This window comes from Ictalurus punctatus, chromosome 3 (genome assembly GCF_001660625.3).
Source record: "Ictalurus punctatus breed USDA103 chromosome 3, Coco_2.0, whole genome shotgun sequence".
In the NCBI taxonomy this organism is placed as follows: Eukaryota; Metazoa; Chordata; class Actinopteri; order Siluriformes; family Ictaluridae; genus Ictalurus; species Ictalurus punctatus.
Window position 1 is genome coordinate 2866788 of NC_030418.2, and position 24566 is coordinate 2891353.

The 24566-nt window shown below is 39.0% G+C and overlaps 3 protein-coding genes across 13 annotated transcripts in view; 1 reads left to right on the top strand and 2 right to left on the bottom strand.

Annotated features, from left to right (window-relative positions):
- Positions 1 to 1690: 1690 nt before the first annotated feature.
- LOC108263607 (zinc transporter 10) lies at positions 1691 to 8484 on the top strand. The gene is made up of 4 exons (XM_017464613.3): positions 1691 to 2248; positions 3414 to 3482; positions 5148 to 5387; positions 7416 to 8484. Exons 1-4 carry the CDS (start codon positions 1765 to 1767, stop codon positions 7838 to 7840), a joined length of 1218 nt encoding a protein of 405 aa, XP_017320102.1. The 5' UTR covers positions 1691 to 1764; the 3' UTR covers positions 7841 to 8484.
- LOC108263606 (uncharacterized) lies at positions 4219 to 15468 on the bottom strand. Of its 9 annotated transcripts, none has more exons than XM_053679433.1 (6): positions 14875 to 15465; positions 12632 to 13969; positions 12357 to 12481; positions 10397 to 10491; positions 10100 to 10199; positions 4219 to 4644 (listed from the first exon to the last, which is right to left on the bottom strand). In XM_053679433.1, the coding sequence occupies exons 1-6, from the start codon at positions 15079 to 15081 to the stop codon at positions 4626 to 4628; spliced, it is 1884 nt and encodes a 627-aa protein (XP_053535408.1). In that variant the 5' UTR covers positions 15082 to 15465; the 3' UTR covers positions 4219 to 4625. The 9 variants fall into 9 exon arrangements, 5 of the variants coding, with proteins under 5 accessions (XP_053535408.1, XP_017320100.2, XP_017320099.1 ...); XM_017464611.3 differs by lacking the exon at positions 4219 to 4644 and adding an exon at positions 5247 to 5385 and having other exon boundaries at positions 14875 to 15464; XM_017464610.3 differs by lacking the exon at positions 4219 to 4644 and adding an exon at positions 8993 to 9857 and having other exon boundaries at positions 14887 to 15465.
- A 584-nt stretch (positions 15469 to 16052) lies between these two features.
- The window catches only part of ldlrap1b (low density lipoprotein receptor adaptor protein 1b), a 35706-nt gene continuing 27192 nt past the window's right edge, over positions 16053 to 24566 (bottom strand). For 2 of the 3 annotated variants that reach the window (XM_017464614.3, XM_017464617.3), the window contains exons 8-9: positions 22813 to 22847; positions 16053 to 17308 (exon numbers count right to left, since the gene is read on the bottom strand). In XM_017464614.3, coding sequence (XP_017320103.1) covers positions 17149 to 17308; positions 22813 to 22847 — 195 coding nt within the window. In that variant the 3' untranslated portion in view covers positions 16053 to 17148. Of the gene's footprint in view, positions 17309 to 19032; positions 19065 to 22812; positions 22848 to 24566 lie in introns of all 3 variants that reach the window. The other variant, XM_017464616.3, reaches the window with a different exon arrangement.

Consider the following 24566-nt stretch of genomic DNA (forward strand, 5'->3'; position numbering starts at 1 on the left):
CAAACTCAAATAAGATGACAGAATAAAAAAAAATAATCAATTTTTACATTTTTTTTTTTTTTTTGGAAAGCATTTATTTTTAACCAAAAACTATAGGGAGATTTTCTGTCTATTACATACAGTAGCGTAGGTGTTTCTAGGCAAGTTGCGTCACAAAACTCCTTATCAACTGTAAAGATAACAACAGATACAGTATAAATTACAGTAAAGATACTGTACCTGTCAATTATTGACCACATATAACAAAGTGAAATGTTTGATGGTATTTATTGCAGTAGAAATAAAAAACAAACCTGTTGACCTGATCTGTAACCTCATATGTAAAACGAAAACAATGATTTAAAAACAAAACTCTTTACGAAAGGCACACTTAATACATTTTTAGAACAAACAAGGTGCAAATTATTCTGAAGTGTAAAAGAGAAAACAAATCCGCTGTAAAAATAAAACTAAATAAAAAGTGCCAGCTAAGTATTGTAAATTTATATTAAATAATAGTAAAATTCACAGTAAAGTACTGTATATATTTACAGATAATTACTATATACACCGATCAGCCGTAACATTAAAACCACTGACGGGTGACAGATTATCTCGTTACATGGCACCTGTTAAGAGGTGGGATATATCAGGCAGCAAGCGTACAATCAGTTCTCGAATTTGATGTGTTGGAAGCAGGTAAAGGACCAAATTGTGATGGCTAGACGACTGGGTACGATCATCTCCAAAACAGTGATGTGCAGTGGTTAGTACCTATGACCTGTGAACTGGCAACAGGGTCGTGGGAGCCCAAAGCTCTGTGATGCACATAGGCTAGCCCGTCTGGTCTGATCCCATAGATCAGCTACTGTAGCACAAATTGAAAAAGTCAATACCAGCTATGAACTGGCATGAGAACACACAGTGTATTGCAGCATGCTGTGTATGGGGCTACGTAGCGGCAGACCAGTCAGAGTGCCAATGCCTAAATGGTCTGCACTTATATAGCGCCTTTTTAACCATACACACTCGCACACCAATGTCAGCAGAGCTGCTATGCAAAGAGCCTGCCATCGGGAGCAACTTAGGGTTCAGCGTCTTTCCCAAGGACAGTTCAGCATGTGGAGTCATGTGGACAGGGGATCGAACTACCAACCCTCCAACCCACTCTACCACCTGAGCCACAGCCACCCCATGCCGATCTGTCCACTGTCGAAAGTACCTACAATGGGCACGTGAGCATCAAAACTGGACCATGGCGCAACGTAAGAATGTGGCCTGGTCCAATTAATTATGTTTTCTTTTATATCACGTGGACGGCTGGGTGCATGTGCATCACTTACGTGGGTTAGACATTTCACCAGGATGCACTATGGGAAGAAGGAAAGCTGGAAGAGGCAGTGTGATGTTCTGGGCAATGTTGGGTCCTGGCATTTATGTGGATGTTATTTTGACATGCATCACCTACCTAAACATTGTTGCAGACCAAGTACACCTCTTCATGGAAACGGTATTCCCTAATGGCAGTGGCCTCTTTCAGCAGTATAATGCACCCTGCCACACAGTGTAAAAACTGTTCAAGAATGGTTTGAGGAACGTCTCAAAGTTCATGTGCGTTGTCGGGTTTATTAGCCAAGAAGCATCATCGCGCTCGCAGTCCAGGGTTCAAGTGAATGGTTTGAGCCAGAGGGATCTCGAGTGGGAATGGTTAACGGTGTTTGCACTGAATCATCTGTTGTCTTTCTATCCGTTTGGTAAGAGTAAAGGACACTTTTCTCATGAGAAATGGGCCGCTATAGCGGGAAAAGCTGTCGCCTGGTGTTCATGCTGACCATGACCAGTGTGTTTTTCTTGGCCGAGATCGTGGCCGGTTACGCCGGGAACTCCATAGCGCTGGTGTCGGACTCGTTTAACATGCTGTCCGACATCATCTCTCTCTCGGTGGGTCTCGTGGCGGCGCGCGTTCGTCACCGCTCCTCTTCTGCGCGCTGCACGTACGGGTTGGTGCGCGTCGAGGTGCTGGGCGCGCTGGCGAACGCCGTGTTCCTGGCCGCCATCCGCTTTTCCGTGTCGGCCCAAGCGCTTGAGCGGCTCGCAAAGCCCGAGGCCATCGACAACCCCGCTCTAGTGCTTGTTGTCGGCAGCATCGGACTCTGTATCAACGTGGTGGGACTGCTTGTCTTTCAAGACTGGAGATGCCTGTGCAGGAAAGGAGCGCGCACGACGCACCGCGACAGCGAACCGAAGAGCGACACGGACACAGAAGCAGGTGGAGCGGAGTGAAAGCACGAGCTGTGATGGTTTATAAGATTACGTCTAACTATAACTACAGAGTTGCTCAAATGAATTATTTTCACAATCTAAGCAGCATACATCCTTCTAGGGGCGATTGAAGCGCGCGCTGCTCGGCGCACTTTCACAAACACTTGTGTTTAAATGAAAAACGTCTAACTACTAAAATAGAGGTTCACACACATTACACGGATGAAAGCAAACCTCCTCTGAATCATGCAAGCGGAATTTTAATATGATTGGATCGCGATTAATTAAATGTATAGCTGTCGATCATTTAGACAAAACCTTCAGAGTCACGGTTCCAAAGTTTCAGAGACTGAAACGCATTAAAAATGAATCGGCTCTGTATTTCCGATTTGAAAAAAAAGAGACTATTTGTGAGTTTATCTTAGTTGTTCACAGAAATGTTAACTCGAATATAAAACTAACTTATTCACCACACAGCAGTGAAGCGTTGTCCATTAAACAAACAAACAAAAAAATTTAAACCACTTTTATACAAGTTATAGTTGCACTGTTGTACCTTGGGGATTACATTAATATTGTTTATACCCTGGGAATAAAACGGCATATACAGTATACAATACCTTAATTTTCTGAATGATTCTGGTTGATTTAGAATCAGTTATGCCTTGAACAATAGAGAAGTGATTATTGCTATAATATGTAGGTCAGAGCCAGCTTTCACTGTCATTTATTTAACCTAATAAAGAATGTATGAGCCATCATTTATTTATAATAATTCTTTACAATCAAACTCTTGAACTGGCCAAAGGACCTGTAGGTAATAATATACAACAAAGCTCAAATATTAATTGAAATAAATTTAAAGTCATATAATGCTAGTTATTGCAGTTTGCTATTCATTCTTTTGGTCAGATGCAGTAAAACCCTATTTAAAATCATCTACACAGAGGCACTTGATCAGATTCCTCTGCGTTTAGAGGACACCAGCCCGGGACGCATGCTAGACTGTCACCAATTTCTCAAACAGATTTCACTGCTGCAGAAATGAGACACAGTGTCTTGTCTTTTAGAAGATAGTTAAGACTGGGCTGGAAACTGACCCTTACTTACAATACTACTGGCGAACAAAGTGTAACTGATTAATATGTGAAACTAATGTGCTCTGTTCACAGGTTTCCAGCCGACAGATTCAGATGAAGTGGAGGAATTTGAGGATGAAGGCCACCACCTTAACATGAGAGGTACATCTGTCCACAGACACTCTAAAAAACAAATGTTTAGGCTCAAAAAAATATATATATATATATATTTTTTTTAAAAACTACGCAACAGTTTGCGTAAATCTTTTTGAGTTATGACAACTTCTAATGACATTAAGTTCAACCAACAAACTATATTGAGTTAGAGAAATTATCTTTTCATCTACAATCAAATGTATTTTCAATGAACACTTAATTAATCATTTGTATAACAAGTTTTTAAGTTGATTACTTATATATAAAAAAAATAATAAGTTGTTCCGACTAGTATTTTCACATTATTTAAAAGGAATTTAAGTGTTATGTGCTTAATTCCCATAATTATCAACACAAGTTTTTAGGTTGAGAATCATTTCAAAAGTTAAGTTGCTACAATTAGATTTTCTCCAGTCGAATGCAACCTTTTAAAACCAGGAAAAATTACTAACTTTAAGTTGTATAACGATAGTAACTAAAATCCAGTGTCATTTACAATACAAATATCATACCTAACATCTCTGCAGATTCTACAGACATAAAAGCACTGAATGAAATGAGCAATATAGACACACAAAAAAAAGAACAAAAAAAAAAAAGAAAGAAAGAAACACTCTGCGTCTACTAATTTTATCCCTCTCATAGAACTATCCACAGTCCAAAGGCTGCTAATTCTGGTCAAAGAGCAAACTGACTACAACGGAGCTAGAAGACTATGTGTGTGAATGATAAAAGATTTTTTAAAAAATGTGTCAATACATGAAATTATATTGGTCATGTATGTGTCAATACATGAAATTGATGGGTACACAAATGCGCAGAAATTTAATAATGCTTTTCCTTCCTATAGCACAAATGAAAAGCTTTGTCAAAACTTTATCATTCTTATCCACTGCTATGGTAACCTAAAGGGTAGATATTCAAATTACGCTGTTAAATATGACTAGAATTAACTACATGTAGTAGTACAACATAGTCCATCAACTGTTTTAGCAGGTGTAGACTAACCTATACGCAAGTAACCTATATTGGTCATATCACAATTAAGAATATGCCCAAATTCACTGCTTTAGTCGAATTTATTTGTAACTGAAATAATACTCACCTTGAAATGTCCTTTGTATAATATTTGTTCAGTCCACAGGTCCTCTAACACGGTCTTGGCTGTCTGAATTTGTCCAGGCATGTTAAATGGGTATGGGAGGGAATTCAAGGTGGAGAAAAATGAAGTTATCAAGCCAGTTTCATTAAGTTACAACAACTTCAATTTTGTTTTAAACCAATTAATGCAGGAATTTCAGTTTAAATTACACACAATGTTAAGCTGATGTAATTATCAGCATTATTATGTAAACACAACTCATCAAGATAAGGTCTGCAACTTTAAATATTTAATTCAATCAATAAATTAGAATTTTTATCTTGCAACCACACATTGTATTAAGTTGTGGAAATGGGTCCCCCGAATTACTTTTTAGTGTGTACACAAGAAGGTCCATGCCACAAACAGTTACCATTTATCAAAAACTCCTACTCTGACTTTTTTTTACTAAAAGTATTAGTGCATTGGAAATGGGATGTCGGGTCAATCAGGAGTTTTGGGGGTGCTTCAGGCACCAATTTCTTCTCCAAAAAGACATATAATAAACTTTCACCGTGTTCCTTTCTCAGGAGTGCTACTCCACATGCTAAACGATGCTCTAGGATCAGTGGTGGTAGTGGTGACCTCAGCTCTGTTCTATGTGTGGCCCAAGGCCCAGGAGGCTCCATGTAACTGGCAGTGCTATGTGGATCCAAGTCTGACACTGGTCATGGTGGCCATCATCATGCCCACTGCCATTCCCCTGGCTCGAGAAGCAGCAACCATCCTGCTGCAAATCATCCCTCGAGACATGCCCTTCAACAGAGTCTGTGAGTAACAGGAATGTCAGAGTAAATATTATGTTTCTAATCTCCTGGTCCCCCTTCTCTCTCTCTGCCTCCTTGTGTGTAGAAAGGAAATGTTATGATTTCAGTTTACTTCCTTCATTGATCCCAAAATTCATGCTAACTGCTTAGTTAGCTGCCAGTATTCTTGAAGACAGACAGAGAGACACTTTATTGATCCCAAAGGAAACTGTAGATGTAATTTTGTGGTACCAAACGTTCCCAGTTAGTCTTTATCAATATCACAAAAACAGGAAACAAGATACGTGTAGAAGCCTGGGGCCTTCATTTATAATCGCTGAGCAAAAACCAAAAAAATTTCTCGTGCATACAATTTACAATTCTCGTACATACAGTAAAATTAGGATTAACTGGCATTCATGCACACAAGAGGTTTTAGCCAATTTTAAGAAACAAAGCTTAATAAATATGAATTGTTGACCAAAGAGCTGCAAGTACTAAAAATAAATAAATAAATAAATAAATAAATTAATAATATTTTTTTTGTGCCACTGGGAAACATTCCAATCAGTAAATATTTTTGTCTTTGTCATCTGCAATATAATAAACTTTCAGTGTTTGTTAACCAAAGTGCAGCTGCAGGTTTATAGAACCGAATTAACATAAATGAATTCACATTATGACTGTGTTTTACGAATGCAGTCAAGCTACAGACACTTCTTTTTGCGACAGCAGATCAACATTATGTTAATGCAAAGGCATTAAAGGTCCCGGTACCTCTTGCTGATGCACAAAAACTTGATAGCTCTCTAAACAGATGAAATATAGTGCAATCATGTGCTAAGCAATCAAAGGATCAAAACCTGAACCCTGACCATAGAGGGATGGACCAAAAAACAAAACAAAACAAAACAAAAAATTTAATAGACGTTTATCATTGCTGTTGAATTCATTCCAATACATTCTGTATTTACCTTCATGTTAAAACAATGTTGTTTTCATTGGCTATGTAAAAAAAAAAAATTGTGATGCAATAAAACATTAAATGATGATGGGAAGCATTTATTTAAAACAAAAAAAGGCGATTAAAATAAGTTTGACTGACACAATCCTACTTCATGATGGTGGGAAATACCCAATTTACACTCAATTTCTCTCTAAAATGTGCTTGTAGCTAACAGCACTATATTGAAAGCACTTGCACAAGAAATGTATGCGTGTGCCTTGTTTCCCTCTACAACTTTGGTCTCGAGACTCACAGCTGACGGCAAAAAAGTATTAGTTGTGGTTTTAGGGCATCTGTTGATAAATCATTTAGTTTACAGCTAAGAAGTCATTTTGATATTAATTTTAATATTGTGATGCACTTTTTTAAAAATAACAAATACTTTCTTAAAATAGCAATGACAAGTTTTCTACTGTCTGAATGATTAAAACGGTGCAATGTTTATTCATTTATTTTATGTGTATAAAAATAATCATCCAACTAATTGAAAAGGTTTATTTTTAAATGCAAAGCTACAGTTTTGCTAGCGGTTTGTTTGGAAACCTATATATTGCCTATCAGAGAAATATCTGGAAATGTCGAGATATTTTTGTCATATCCCCGAAAGCCACCCTTCAGTGACGCATGGCACGCTCTTTAACACATTAACTCTGTCCATTTGAGCACATCAGCAATGGATTCCATAGGCAGTTCAAATAATTATCAGTCCAGGTCCTGTAAGATTCTTGAGCATTTTACATTTGGGTGCTTTGCGTACACATGGTCAACGCTGTGCGTAAATATACACACATCTAAGCAGAGCTTTGTTTTGAATCCCGTATTGAAAATTAATTTACTTGTCAAATTTGTGTACACAAACCCCTGCGAAATGAGGGCTCAGGTTTAAATCTAAGGAAGGAATGCATCGAGCAGACTTCTTTTATCATCCCAATAAGGGACTACAGACTATTATCCAGAGATTAAATCCATATTCTTTGTTCCTGTTTATGTGGAAGATAAAGCATTTTATTTTAAATCATGCTGAAGTTTCTTCTCTACCCGCACAGTGCAAGAAGTGTGCAGTCTTCCCGGGGTCCTGAGTGTGCACGACTCGCACCTGTGGGAGCTGACAAAGAGTCGTTACGTAGCCTCGATGCACGTGCGAGTCTCCACCGAGCTCCACAGCTCTCTCAGTGGAATCAAAATGCTCCATCAGCAGATCAGGGATGTCCTCCATCACGTCGGCATCCACAGCGTGACCATTCAACTGGAATTTGGCGACGGAAGCCTGGAGAAGACCTACTGTAGCACTCCGTGTTCATCCCCCTTCTGCCTGAAAGTCTCCTGTTGCCCTCCTGATGTCGCTGGACTTCCATTGTATAAAGCAAACCAGTTCCCTCAGCACAGAGAATTCCCCGTAGACATGTACGAAACAAGCAGCGCACTTAAAGTACAAGTGCCAACACATTCCTACACAGCCACAAAGTTGTAACAGCCACATGACCAAAATAATCAGTGGACACTTCTTTTTGACATGTATGGTTTGTACAGATGATTCCTAATGAAATTCCAGGACTTTCAAGGACTTTTCAAGCCCTATTTTTTATTATTATTATTTTTTGAACGTCATATTATGAGTCTTTGGGGAGAAAAAAAATGTTATTTCAAGGAAAGCACAAGAGATAATATTGCAAGTTTTTACCTTTTTTCTCCCCCCAATACTGTTGTTTAAAACCTTGATGCTTTTGGCCTAATGTGATGCAACATGAAGGTACACGTCAACACGTCATCGAGCAAGATTGAGTCACAGATGACGAGAAGTTCTCAGATGTATAGGGGAGCAAAATTACATGTACATTCACCCTTTCCTTTTTTTTTTTTAAATCTCTGTATTGTAAGATTTTTAAAAACTGTCTTGGTATATATTATTCATAAAGCTTTAAAGAAATATTACTGTAACTGTTTATATAATTGTTTTGTAAAGCACTTTTGTTTTTGTTTTTTTAAGATAAACACAATGATTATTACCGATACAACATATGGCCAAATGTTTGTGGACACCTGACCATCACACCCATATGTGCTTTTTGAAGATCCAATTGATCCTTTGCAGTTATAATGATCTCCATTCTTCTGGGAGGGACTTTCACTAGATTTTGGAGAGTGGCTGCGGGGATTTGTGCTCATTCGGTCACAAGAGCATTGGTGAGGTCAGGCACTGATTTTGGGCGAAGAGGCCTGGGGTGAAGTCAGCGTTCCGGTTTATCCCAAAGGTGTTCAGTGGGGCTGAGGTCAGGGATCTGTGACCACTCAACTTCTTCCACATCAACCTTAACAAATTTGTCTGACCTCGCTTTGTGAACAGGAGCATTGCCATGCTAGAACAGGTTTGGGCCTCTTGGATCAGGATAAAGCATTTACTGAGGATTAACAAATGAACACTGTAAACACCTGCCTGCGCACTCCACTATGTCTAATACATTCCCATGTTAATGAACACACTCTTTCTTTGTACCACAAGCTTCATATCAGACTGCCTGCTGACTTTCTTGGTTCTGGCAGGATCTCAATCCTGATGCAGACCTCTATTCCAGACCATATTGGTCACCCCAACCCCCCCCCACCCAAATGTGCAAACTGTAGAACCGTCGTTATAATTTAGCTAAGTACATGTCACTGTGAGATGATAACAAGACACTCTCACACATATTTAAAGCTATAATTTAATTTTCTTTGGAAATAAACAAATGGTACAAAAAGTGCCTAAAACAGTGACACTACACAGCAACAAACCTGCAAACTGAACACACAAGTATTTAGGAACATCCGGAAAAATAAAACAGGGGACAAATCCAACAAGTCCAAAGGCACACACAAGTACAAGAGTGCAGGCTCTGGACAGTGTGTGTCCGTTTGGGAATAAAGTGACTGTGTTAGATGGACTTAATTTAGACGAGAGGGATAAATAATCACCTCAGATAAAATTCACCATTTTTGTACATAGTTAAAAGGAATTTACAACCCAAATGCTTGCAGCAAGGCAGAGAAATCAATGATTCTGAAACCACTCATCAATCATTTCTTATGAAAATGCTGCGGGTTTGAAACGTGTCCACCTTTGTCACACCAGTGTCAAACCACAAACGTCTAAAATCTAACAGATACACACCATTAAAAAAAAACATCCACAGCAACGTACTTTTCAAACACACAAAGAAAAGTAGTGGCAAAGAAAAGTGCGAGACAGCACACCACGTACCCCATGGGTCCAGCTGAGACGTTGAATATGAAAAGAGGCTTGAGTTCAGCATCATTAATAATACAGAAAGGGAAAAACAGAGATTTTGGGGTGGTGAGTGTGCGACGTTTGCTTTGATGAAAAGTATTAAAGCACTTGGCTTCTCTTGAACATCTCGGGCACTTTAGCAAAGCGGCGATGGTTACTATAGTTCAGGTTCTGCCATTCATCCAGTGAGAGTAAACGGTTGCTGTTATTCAACCGGTAGTTTCTTTAGGAATAGAGAAGTCATATACATTATATAGATACAATTATCGCACATTTGGGTGGGGATTCCCATAAATTAATTATTGAACAGGCTTAGTGGATGATTAAAAAAATCACTCCCACTTTATTTATGACTACAATTATGAAATCCCCATTTTTTATATTTATATAATTATTAACTTTTTATTTTTGCTACCACCCACACACCACTTAATCTGCCCTTTGCTTCCCACCGTGTCAGCGTACCTGCGGGTGAGGTCGGACGGGTGCTGCCACTTTCTCCCATCGCTTCCTCTCCCCTGATTGGCTACGGTCTTCATGAGTTGCAAAAGCTCAGTCATTACACCTGTGAGGCGACCAGAAGCGACGACACGTCAGCAAGGGATTAGATACAGGAGAAATCCTAATTACTAATAAAACAATATATGATCACAAAGGTTCCTTATCTCTGATTGCTCTATTAATCAGATATAGCCATGTTACAACAATACACCTAATGTTGACGTTTGTTTCATGGAGTGAAATCAACTACCTAAATCTTACCGTCTTCAACGTTATCCGTCATGTGTCTCCTCACCGAGTCCACATACGCCTTCTTGTCTTTCTCCCAGCCCTCCTCTCTGTACAATACCACTGGTCTGCAAACCACACAAAATGGTTCAGTCGATTAATAAGCTACAGGTTGACATCCTTCACATATATTCCGAGCCAAGCTCTAATCCAGTATTTATTTTAAATAAATGTTTATTTGATTTATAGAGATTGATCATCGCCATCCCTTCCTTTTTGCATGCAATATAACATCAAAGTAATTTATAAGAGCTATTAAACTTTAATTAGGTAGTTGTGCAATACTGTACTGTGTTGATATTTCTGTAAAGCTGCTTTGAGACAATGTCTTTTGTAAAAAAGCGCTATACAAATAAAATTGAATTGAATTGTACTCTATATTCTTCAACAAGGGTTGTTATATAAAAAAAGGAAAAACTAATGTTAAGAGCTAGGGTTAAAAGGACAGAAAGAGCTAACCTTATTTTTTGAGTGACTTTTACTAAATTTGCAGGCAGGTTAACAGACACCAGGACCGGGGCCATATGTCAAAAATACGCAATATAGGCAAAAGTTTGTGGACAACTGACCATCATACCCATATGTGCCTTACGAACATCCTATTCCAGATTTAGTCTGCCCTTTTCTGTTATAATAACCTCCACACTTCTGGGGCACAGTTGGCATTCCAGTTCTTCCCACAGCAGTGCGTGCAGGATTTTGCGATTGCAGAAACGAACGCAAAATCGAGCAAACCCCATAACATTTGGATGAGCTTGGAATTTTTTCAAAATTACCACAGACTTGTGTCGAATATGAGCACAGCTAAAAGGTCTCATTCACCAACAAACATCACTGTGGAAGACGATTTCGTGCAATTGCAATTTCTCCAATTCAAGTAGTTTTCCGCAAAAAAAAGCGGCAAAAATATCCATAGATTGCGTGGCAAAATTTGAAAAAAGCCACAGCAAAATGAAGCATTTTTGGCCAAGACGATGACAAAAATTTTTTTTTATCAAAATCCTGTACGGACTGCCAAAGGTGTTCCGTGGGGATGAGGTCAGGCCTCTGTGCAGGCCACTCATGTTCTTCCACACCAACCTTAACAAACCATGTCTTTATGGAGCACACTTTGTGCATAGATGCACTGTGATGCTAAAACAGGTTTGGGCCACTTACATCCAGGGAAGGGAAATGGTAATGCTACAGCGTACCAAGACATTCTATACAATTTTGTACTTCCAATTTTATGGCAACAGTTTGGGGAAGAACCATATATGGGCATGATGGTCAGGTGTCCAAATACTTTGCCTATATAGAGTGCCGCATCTTAATATCACTGCTCAAATAGGAGTGAAAAGGGTAGTGATGCATTTAAAAAATCAACAAACATCTCAAAACCAACATCATAATTGTCATATTGCCCAGGTCTAGTACACACTACACATAACGCATAAGAATTCAAGGTTATTTTTGTTAACTGGTTCGCAAACAGAAGAGCTTAAAGACGGCAGGAACCTTACGAACACCTTCAAAAGTCTGAGCCAATGATCGATCCATCGAAGAGAAGCTCAGAACTGCTGAGGAGAGACGTTATCATTACAAATAGCAGCAGCGCGCCCCCTACTGGTTCAAAAAAAAAAAATCTTCTGATTGTCAGATATTTAGTACATAATTACTTCTCAAGTAAATAAAACTTGAATATCGAACCACGGACTGGTTTAGAAAACGAAATATTTGTACGTGGAGATTCGGTCAGGTCTGTTTAGATCATCCATATCAATCTGTCATGCAAACGTTACAGGTGCCGAACAAAACATATATACGTATGGAGCATGGTCACTACATATAAATCTCTAAACATTTTTAGTAACGTATAACAGACGGAATTTTTCTGTACACGTTTAAAATAAAGAACTGAAAGATATGCGAGGAGCTAATCCAAGTAGAGCACCTTGGGATGTCTATGAAGGCATTTCTTCGGCCCTTAGATGCCGTTTTCTTCTCTGGCTGTCGATGTGCTGTTGCTTTGACTGCTTCCGGTTGCTGTGTGTTGGGAGAAACAGCCTCCGACTTCCCCTAAGCAGGTCATAAAGTGTTGAGAAGTTTATCTGAAGCATATGAGGTCAAAAAAAATCCAATTTTTTATGACTCTTTATAATAATCTTAAACGTCACTGTCACAAAACATGTTGAATATGTTTTTTTTGTGTGTGTGTATGTGTCAAACCTGGACCTGAAGAGGCAGCGTGTTCTTGAAGCTGTCCGAGGCATCCGTTTCCTCCCTGAACTGCCGCTGACTGACCGACACCACATCCTCCTTCACCTGCTTAGCATTCTTCTTCTCCTTATTATGGCACACTACTGACTTGTGGATCGGCATGCCTTCACGCACCGTGTTACCCTTTTTACTCTTATTAACATTCAGGAAGGGGATTGTGGTTAGTGCTTCTGTATTACCAGCGTCCAAATTCACACATGTGCTCGGGGAAAATGCGGTGGGAGTTTTTACAGGCTTGCTAATTAATGAAGGTGAGGACCAGCTCTCTTTGTACAAGTCTAGTTTAGGACTTAATATTGGAGATGGCTTAGCAAGCGCCCTAAATTTGTCCAATGGGGTGGACATGATTGGATTGGATACAGGTGGTGTTTTTTCATTTGACAAATTCGGGACAGTAATTTTAGACGATTTTATAAAACACGCCTCATCGCGTTTGGTGATCTCGTTTTCCGTTGTGACCTTTGACTCCCCTGGGTCAGCTGTGTAATAAGATTTAGTGACATAACCCTCGTCGCTTCCAGTTGCGTCTTTGCCAAGCGAACACTCTGAAGTCCTTCGTTTACGTCTCGATTTACCCCACGAGCTGTGGCCCTCCTCGGCCGAAAAGTGCTCCTCGTAATAAGTCCGACAACTATGAATGAAACCCTCCAGACCATCAGCACTATCGATTGGACTCAGACACATGATCTGATCCACATCATAATCGAATGCAATAACATTCGTACTGTCTTGATTGCATACAATCACCGGGCTGCTTGAGTGAACGTCAGTAAGTGACGCGCTGCTATAACCGTCACTCTTGTCAGTACCATCAATCCAGCCTAACGATGTCTGATCAGACAGAGTTTTTTCTACCCTTTTAATCTCTTCGAGTACTACGGAGGAGGACTTCGCAGAGACAAGCGTCACTTGTCGGAAAGTACCGAAGGAACCTAAATCACAGGCTGAATCTGGAGAAGAGCGTTTGGCAAGACAGGGTTTTTTTGGCGGGGTATCGCACGTCTCATCAAGACACGAATCATCCAATCGCCTCTTACGTCCAACGGACGCCCTGCCGTTACTTAACTCAACTTTCAAGTTCCAGGAAGGACCGTCAGGACTCCCGGACGGACTGACCGAACAGGAATCGGTGGCTTCGGAAAAGACCATGCGAGAATAAACAGACAGGGGCTTCAAGTACGGAAAATGTCTCATCTTATTCTCATCCGAGCCACGTTTACGGGAAGCAGTCTCGATGGGTTTCCTTCTGTCTGCCATCACGATAATTTTACACGGGTGTGGTGGCACCTTGAAAACAGAAATGAAAGCCAGATGTTACATGATAGCTAGCGAAAAAGCACCTGTAATGTCATTTTTTGCTTAATCCTGCCTTTTTAATACAAGTGTATTATTAAGTTGTTAAAGCTACTATATTTGGTATTTGATTTGAGAAATTCTATGGGTTTATCGATCCAAAAACAAGTAGCCTATAATTCATAAATTGGACCTAATGTGTTCTGGAATAAAAAGCCAATTGTTCTAGAACCAATGTCTCTAAAATAGGCAGACGTTTAAATAATGATCCTTTGAATAGGGTTATGTATATTAAATATACATATCTGTACTGGGGTGGTCCATGGTGTTTGTACATTTAAAGAGGTCTTTGATTGCTAATAGGGTTGCTCTGTGGTACTCATATATCCTCTATATAATAATGAACAGTGTTACATGAGTCAAAACAAAATACACAACGACAAACCACTGGATATATTCGTCATAGTTTCAAAAGTTTGAGGGTTTTTTTTTTTTTTAATTATTAGCTTAAAATATGTGGTTTATACTAAACGAACTTAACTCATCAAGAGTCTGTGATCGTTTGTCACCAAAACCTTTACCAAATCTACACAGCCCTGATGTTAACTAGCTGCCGAACATAAAATTAAACAGACAGCAATTATTTAATGTTAATCTTTATATTAAATGTAAAAGTAACAAAAAAAATGTTGTAGTTAAGACAAATAAATAATAAAAAAAATGGTCCGTGCAAGCTAAAGTGTTCCAGTTTTCTCTGCTAGCCTACACGTAGCTAGCAGGCTAGCTTAGGACACAAGTTGAAGTTAATACATGATTATTTACGTTTATTTACATTCAGGTTTAGTAGGTGTGCGGTAAAAAAAATAAATTAAAAAAAAAAAAAAAATTTTCTTGCCTACCTCAAGACCTACCTCGAATAAAAAAACAGTCACTATGCAGCTAAGCGCATTTTCTTCCGTTGCCACAGAGATTACTAGAAACCTATTGGAAAATCTGCCGCGCGCGCCCTGTGGTGCACTCCTATTTATAGCTTCTGGCGCACGTGGACTGTGATTGGCTGATTTGTGTAGCACGTGCTTTCCGTCCACATGCACTGATAATACCATTTCAGGTTATTCTGAGGTTTTATTGCGACTCGAGGTCAGAAATGTAGTGGGGTACAGTTTAGTTTAAGATATAAGGACATACGCTCAGTGGCCACTTTCTTAGGTACAGTTTGTACCTACATCCATTAGTCCTGATATCACAGATGAGCCACAGTGGGTCTTAATGGCTCTAATGCACCTATTCGATTGAGGTTACTTATGAAATGGCCATTGCGTGCAATAATTTGTTTGAACAGTTTGGCATTCATTCCTTCATCTTAAGCACTTTATACTGGTCAGGGTCGCAGTAGCTCAGGAGCCTATCCCAGGCACAAGGGGCACAAAATGAGAACACACCATGGATGGTACACCGATCACCATGCATGCACACACCCAGACACACACACACACACACACACACACACAGAGATTCACACTTACATGCCATTCCAGGTATTGTTCCACCTTTGCTGTTATAATAAATTCCACTTTTCTGGGAAGGCTTTCCACTAGACCTTAGAGCATGGCTGTGGGGATTTGTGTTCAATTAGAGAGATCAGACACTAATGTCGGGGGAGGAGGCCTGGGGTGAAGGTGTCGTTCCGATTCATACCAAAGGTGTTCAGTGGAGTTGAGGATAGGACACTGCAGGCCAGTCGAGATCTTCTATACCAGCCTTGGCAAACCATGCGTGTATGGTGGACAGGTGCATTGTTATGCTGGAACAGGTTTGGGTCCCTTAGTTCCAGTGAAGGGAAAATGTTATGCTACAGCATACAAAGACATTGTATACAATTGTGTGTTTCCAACATTGGGGCAACAGTTGGGGAAAATAGGTGTATAGGCTCACAGATGAGTACGAGGTACAGGTGTCCAAAACAGCATGTCAACTAGTGTGTGTTTGGGTTTCGCTGCTCACTCTACCAGAACTTAAAACCGAACTCAAGTCATTCTGCTTCATAAAGTTATTCCAATATTTTCCACACACTCACTGGTAGGTTATGGTCTTTAATACAAAAATGTATTATGTTATGCAGTCGAAAAAACTGAGCACTGAAATGAGAAAAGGTAAATCTAAACAATTGCAATGTTTAACACTGAGAGGTGAGCTGGAGTTTAAAAAAAAAAAAAAAAAAAAAAAAAAAAAAAAAAAACACCCAATGAGGCAGAGGCATGTAAAATTAAGCAAATGAAATAATAAAATGATTAAAAAAGAAACAGAAAAAAAAAAGGAGGAAAGTTATACACAGCAAGCATACATTCCTTAAGTAATGGCCTGATAAGGAACATGACCTAACCGTTTAATTTGGGCAAAACACACATGAATAAACCATAAATCCTTTAGTCATGAAAATTATTTCCCTGAAATTAAACCGTGTGCTTTGAAAAGATTCTTGGAAGGGAGTACAAAAATACATTTCCAATAGAAAATATAAGAAAAGATTGTCTTCAATATAAACTCTCGCCGCATATGTTTGGTTGTCCGAGATGCTGAAGAGCTGGAAAAACTGCCAAGCTGAAAAGCAAAAACAAGCACCCTGTCATATAAGCAGTGTCATCATAAGATCATACATGTCTGATCATAAGATCATACATGTCTAATCATAAGAGATGGGTCATACACACCACATTCTACCCTCAGCACACAGATACCTTAAAATGTTAAGTAACAACCCAAGTGGAGTTAATGTCTCTAAATGAGAGAACATTACAGTGTTATACTGCATAGCCGAATTCGCAAAGCTGACCTGAACCGCTCAAAAAATTTATACATATCCGAATTACTCGCAGTTCTCATTGATGTAATTATCATACATGTATTTCATACAGCTTATACACACAAAAAAATGAGAGCAATCAAAAATACAAAACTGACTGTAACAGAAAGCATCATAATACAAAAGCAGACTAAAGCCAAATACCGCTCACTGAAATAAAGTATAATTATTGCTTTGGTCTGTGCAGTTCGTGTATTCTGATGACAACACAGCATCTGTTTAGTTTCCACTCAGTCCTGTCCATCCATCAGCGACACGATCGTCCTCTTTCCCTTTTTCACCTTTCCATCCACCATCCTCTCTTGTGCTTTCAGAAGCTGAACGCATCCTCGCCGTCAGGGGCCTCGCCATCGGCTTTCCAACTTTCAATCGGCTCCCAGTTGCAGGGTGAGAGGCACTCGTCAGCGTTATAGTCCTGAGGGTTTAGCCCAGTGTCCAGGACCTGGGGGTTAGCGCGACACTCAGCGAGTCTGCAGGTCACAAACACAGAAAGAACAACCTATTAACAAGCAAATCAATTTAACATTTACATAACAGTTAATTGGATAACATGAAGATTTTCTGGGAATCTAAGACCGGTATTGCACTCTATGTGCATAATGAATAAAGTGAATCGAGTTCTTTTAGGTTCATAACCCATCCATCCACTTTCCATACCACTTATTCTACACAGGGTTGTGAGGGAGCCTGGAGCCCATCTCAAGGAACTTGGGGCATAAGGCGGTGGACACGCTGGACGGTGTGCCAACCAATCGCATGGCGCAATCACACAAGCATTCACACACCATGGACAATTTGGAAATGTCAATCAGCCTACATGTCTTTGGACTGGGAGAAGAAACCCCAGAAGCACGACATATTGGCGACATCTTGACTTTGCATGAATTTCTGCGATCGCAAAATCCTGGAGGGTCTGAATAAAGATGTTTATGATGCATGTATATGTACAAAGGTCTATCTTATTGCACCAGTGTGTCAGGTGCACTCGACATCAGGAGTTATCAATTCCAGCTCTGGAGCTTGAGGTCATTACTGTTCAAAGAAACCTACAGAGCTGACGGAATGTATTTTACAGTTTAATTACCATTTATACATTGTAATAATGATTATACATAAAGCAAGGAAAAAAAAAAAAAACCAAAGCTGGAATTGTTGAACCTCTCTCAACTGGAAGATCAGATGAGATTTTGTGATCCGAGTGACACTTCACATAACACTGCTTTCGTGACAAGCAGAAGTTTGCAAATTGTCTAATGACAACATGTCACTCAAATCACGAAATCCGATCTGTTCGTCAAGATGCTCCACCGTACCGACCTTTGGAGTTATTTTGATCAGACTCTCACTTTTTGGTACATTTGAAATCATTAGATCTTAATCAATCTGACAACGGTGACATAATCAGATGGTATTTCACATTCTTAAGAATACTGTTACGGTAACCACGCCTTTATGGCATATATGGCAGAGGATGAAAAACATGAGGGAAAAATGCACTGATGTGTATGTACATACAAGACTGAATGTCTATTTGTAGTAAGTCAGACTGGACTGGTGTTAAATTATGAGCTCTCATTCATCCCAGGTCCTTTAGAAATTCTAGTGAATTGTAGGAACCTGCTCGGCTTTACTGTGCGTTACTCACACGTGTGATTCACATCAACGCCACTGTAAAACTTGTCATTTCAATTTAAGTAAGATCACGAAGCGTAAATTCAGGGTGAAGATTCTAGGTTGAAATTAAGTATGTGATAAGAGGCTTCCTTAACTCATTCCAACTGATGGATGAGTGATAAAGCATCTTTAAGATCACATATTAATTCATCTTGACTTACTACTATTAGACAATAAATGAATTAATGAAAATTACAGACATAAACAAATACTACATCTAAAAACAGGCAAAGAACCCTGACATTTCTAAACAGATTGTCCTACTTAATATATTATTATTATCATTTTTTTTGGAAGAAATCATTAAAAAAAATTTTTTTTTTTGCATCTGAACAGGGTTCTGAGCAGGAAATGATGAGTCAAGATGAGAGAATTCTACACATCAGCTATGGTGAAGACTATCAATGATGAACAGTGGTGCTAGGTTTAATGATTATGGATGTGAATGGAGTAAAATGGACAGTGGAGGATGCTACAAGTCTGGTAATGACACTATACACTAAATGAAGCACTTCTTTACCTGAACACGACTCAAAACTATCCAAACTGCGGCTGAAGAGAAACACATCATCACAAACAAGGTCAGAGTGAGTAAATACTACAGACCAAAACAATGTTAATCAGCTACACGTTATGACTGAAAGTTTTCCCCTCAGCCTGTAGATAGCACTGGCCAGCTTTTCATCAGACATTTAGACTGCTGTGAGTGTTTTCATACTCTAATGGACCACACGCTGGCACTGATTTAAAAAAGGTTTATTATAGGTCAATCAGTGCTGAGTAAAAAGGGGAGTAAGAAGGTGAAGGCACGAGCTGTGCGAGTTCACTCAGTACGAGAACGATTCAGAAAAAAGGGGTCAACAGAAGAGAGAGACTGAAACGTGTGAAACGTATAGACGAGCACTGTATAGAACCACGTCATAGATATACCTATCAGAAAGGAAGACATGAGACAGAGGGGGCACATACTTTAAAACAGCTTTTTCGTATTAAGCCACTTTGTGGATCGCAATCATCATCCACATCATCGAAACATAATAATAAACATTGTTAATAGTAAAAAAAAAAAAAAAAAACTTTATTTAGTGAAGAAAAAAGGTAGAACTCAACAATATTGAATGTAACTACACACCGATAAAGTATGACGTTGTTGTTTTAATGAATAATTTTAGAAAAGAATCATTGGCAAATGGTATAAGACTAATAAAACACTTCAAGGCATACTGTGGATCATGCTGACAGTAACACTACTTCATATCGAGCCATGTCACACAACCCCGTCACTGAATATTTTCCTATAACAAAACACCCCCCAATGTTTGTTCCTCACTTACGTGCTTCCACGTGTACAGTAATGCTTTCATTTTAAGATGAACACACTGACATTACCCGAACCGTGTCATTAGCAGCCTGAGAGCTTGATTCATGTATATTTCACAATGGACCTTCACTTCAAAAGAAAACAAGCACCCTTTAGCCTTCAAATGTCCCCAATTTCCCTCTGATTACCCTGCACATTAGTGAGCACCGAATAAAAAATATCCTTATTAATCATCAGCGGTAAAGAAACAAAACGTGATTTTAATTAAGAAGCCTTCAAATACTGTACACACATGAGTAACCGGTGCAGACTGGAACTTTACAAACACACCAACAATTTCTGGGTGAAATATGTGAACACTTATCCTCATTTGTACAAAACTGGACTATTTTTAAGACTCGAGTGCACATTATTATTTGCAATATCATATGAAAGTAATCCTTCCAAGCATGAATCGCAGTGCATTAGGGATTACATTCTCTTTAAAGCTTATATTAGTGTTTCCTCGTTTCCAAATACCGCAGCACACTTTCTAAAACGCCATGGCAACAGAGCGCGAGGCATTACATATTCACCCTCAGACCCGTCGGCGATGAAAAGGAAAACGTGCCAAATGTCCGAGAGTGAACCTTTAGGCTCAAGACAAAGGTCTAAAGGTGAGTCTGTCCACATATGAACCTGCTACACCCGCTCTGATCCTCTTTGTAAATAAAGTACCACGGAAGCAGACCATGAACCTTGAAAGAAATATTTCGGTGAAGGTTTAACCTGGCTGTATCACTAAAACTAGCGCTAATTAAAAAAAAATATTTATTTTTTGCTCAAATCTAACGCACATTGAGGAGCTCAAAAACAATGCTGTTACAGTTAAATACATAACCTCTGTAGTTTACACAATGGTCTAAGGTTTGCTATGAGGACAGCAGCTGCCTTTTCTGTTGGACACACACACACACACACACACACACACACACACACACACACACACACACACACACACACACACACACACACACACACACACACACAGTGTGAACTAGCTGAAATTTCCCAGCAGCAACTGAAATGTCTGAAATTAGCTCTAACTGGAATGAACCTGAGCTTCTCATCATATTGATTTAATTACCTTTGGGTGTGACTAATTGAATCTGTAGGATTTGTCCAGTCTAGGCACTCAATAAGCAGAATAACATAATGGACAGAGGAGAGCTTTAGGGCTCCAAGCTGTGAGCTTCGATAAGAAGAAATTTGGCTTGCACTTCCTGGATTAAACGAAGTCAGGAAATCTTAACCCTTGCACTAGATTTAGGCACTTTACTCATGTTAAAACTCGAACCAATTAAATTATTCGCACCTTTTCTTTTATTTTTCTAAAGAAAACATGTGCATGGCTTAATTATGTGGTGTAATTATTAGGTGTAATTCAGTCTCTCTTTTTTATTTATTTATTTATTTATTTATTTATTTTTTTATACAGACACATGTGAAAGAAAAACATTGACAAGTTGATCAGTTTCATCTCTCTCAGAACCACAAATTGAGTCTCCACTTCATTTCTTCATCCAGTTAGAAATTAAATAATGATTTGTTAATATTAAACCGTCAAATAAACGAGTTCGTGCAGCACAGTTCCTATATGAAACCAGAAAGAAGAGCAGTGAGATGGGTGTGGTGTCACTGCAAAAAAAAACAACAACCTCATAGTCTATTTTTAGAGCTGTGTGTAAATGCCAGAAAAGAATCTCTTGAAACTGACTCTGCACGCATAGATTCAAGTTTATAGTGCATAATAGGTAGTGTGACTGTGCAGAATGTGGTGAAAGGACAAACGAATCATAAAAGGAAAGCTGAGTAAGGGGGACACTGGTCAGAGTTTGGTGATGAACAGATGTCATGCTGTTATGTTCCTTGCTGTTGTAGAACTAAAATGATTCAAATCTAGTGTACGTTCTTTAGCGTAGAACATTACATGTGTCTGCATGACACCAAACATGTGCATGGCTTAACTGACAGATCAGTGACGTTCATTTATCCGAGACCTCCGTCCAGGATAAACCGAAGAAAACGCCTCATGAGTCAGAATTCCTACTGAGGAACTCAGGATGGTCTCCTTAACGCAGAATTCCTCAGAGTTCAGCAAGCGACGTCAAATCAACACGGCTGCTCACAGCATCAGCAGTAAGTTGTTAAGTATTTCCTTTAGATCAGACATACTCACTTGCTAAATATAAAACACTGACTGTACAGCTCACTGTTTTGAGGAGGTAAATATACAATCACTCATCACAGTTAGCTGGTGATCTCGTTGCTAGCAAAAGTTGAACAAGGACGCGTCCATGTTTTATTTGCCTCACTTTGTAGCGCAAATGCATGGCGGTCGATTATAACATCATTCCAAGCTTCAGCTTCCCACTCCCGAGGTAAGTCGGATGCAACATTTATGTTTGTATTAAGCTACTAAATTTAAGAGTGCTTTCACACATATTAGTCTGTTTGCCGAGAACAAAATTCATGCTTTTGGTTTGTTTATTTCGTTTGGTTTAGTCTCAGACTGCACATAATTAAACAAACCAAACAGCAAATGACGCTGACTAAAGATTAATCACACACTAAATTACTATAATATACTGTGTGTGTGTGTGTATGTATATATATATATATACATACATATATATATATACACACACACGCATATACACACACACATATATATAGTGCAAGTTATTGAGCGATTAATTTCTATAATTTATATAGTCTGCATAAAAATTAGTTTTTAAAAATTTGTACATGAACCTACTTCTTCTTAAGACAGTTGTGCTGCAAATTTCATAAATTTGTGTAAAATGCCACCTAGAAACGAGAGCACACTAAATAATACAGCATCATGAATACGGTGGTCTTTTCCCTTGCACTGCAAGATCGTTATATCGAGTTAACGAAGAGGCTGTGATGTTCTACACAAAAATAAACTTCACTAACCTTGAGAACGCTTCGTCCAGGCCGTCCTCAAGCTCCTGTATGGGAAATGAAAAGGCACAAATGAACACAATTATGAGACTTACACAGCATGAGATTTAACCTGTGACACTTCTACTCTACGAGTAACTGTTTAACCTGCAACCTTTTCTCCAGATCTGACTTCTGACTGGTGCAATACCCCGAGCTCCTAATCTAATCATAATGACTTCTGCCTGCTGGGACGAACACATTTAATCTGCATAAATGGCCCTGTCTAGACACTCAAACAGCAAACTAATAAAGCAGAGAGTGGTGAAGACAGAGCGATCATCATGAAGACTCTCACAATTATTAGATATTTGAGCTAATCCGGAGCATCTGGGGTCATCATGATTAATCCACAATCATCGTCTCCATTTAAATATACGTAGAGAGTAAAAACAACATGTATAAATAAATCACTGTATAATCATATTTTAATCATTCATCGATGTTTTTGAACTTTGTCGTGAAACGCAGTATTATTTAGTAGAGTAAAATCAGCGCATTATTTAAACGTGCTGTAGACAACGTTTATATAGTGGTAAAGAACAGTATAATTATTTGTATAGATTTTTCTAACGGGTACATTGCTGTCCGTCATACCGCTGCGATTTGGAATTCTCCATTCTGATTGGACAGAAGGTGTCCATGAATTTTCTACAACAGCAGCTCTGAAAGTAGTTCCGGCTACAATTCAAACTATGTTTATATTAATGCACTTGTTTGAAAATGTTATCGTTCCTCTAGAAAACACATACACAGGGGACACATAAACGGATTAAAAAATTTGATTGTTGATACAGTGAAGTTTTCTGTAAGGAGATGTTTAGTTAGCATTTTTGGAAGGCATCTCCAGTGTCGGCACTTTTCTAACGGCTAAAGCCGTCTTTCGTTTTTCCAAAACGGGAAAGGGTTTTTGTCTTATTAAATTCACGAGAAAGAAAAGAAAAGAGGCTGGCGAGGGAGATACTGTTTATAGCTGCCAATGTAACTACAAATGGATAAAAAAAAAAAAAACCCTGACATGTCATTCTTTAATAAATTAATTGTTAGAATTGGTAAAGTGCCCTGGGACCAAAGGAATAAAACACTTTGTCATGCCAAAGTTGATTATCTTATAAGAACTGCACATTCCAATCGGTCATTCCAACTCCGACAGCATACGCGCATGTGTTTTACGTGGGCGATTTGATAAGAAAAACTACATACAGCTTGTATTTTGCGTTTCAAACATCGAGCTTTAGCAAAAAACCGCAGACCATACTTCTACGAAATCCTACGAAAGACTTGGAAATGTTTTGTTCCTATGACTTTAAAGAACTCACACTGTACATATCAAGTTTCTGTAAACAGTCACGCACAAATGTTTAATATGTTACATTATATATCCTGGGAACCCAGTAACTATCTAATCTGCTCCTGCTTTGACTGAAAAGAAACACCTTGTATTTTTCTGGTAAACGGAATAAGGGTGGCAATAGCTAAACTCCTTTATGTGGCCTTTGGAAGCTTCCACTTATGAGCAATTAAAGATTTGATCAGCAAGAACAGGCAAGCTGGATGAGTCACATGACGCATATGCAGCATGTCAGTGGTAACAAAGAAGCAGAAACGCTGAACATGACTCGACTGGATTTCGTCGCTGCAGCAGTGAATTTCCCATAAAACGAGCTGATTTATGTAGCTATGGTGAATACACTGCTGCTTGCTGATGGCACGCGAGGTATGCTGAA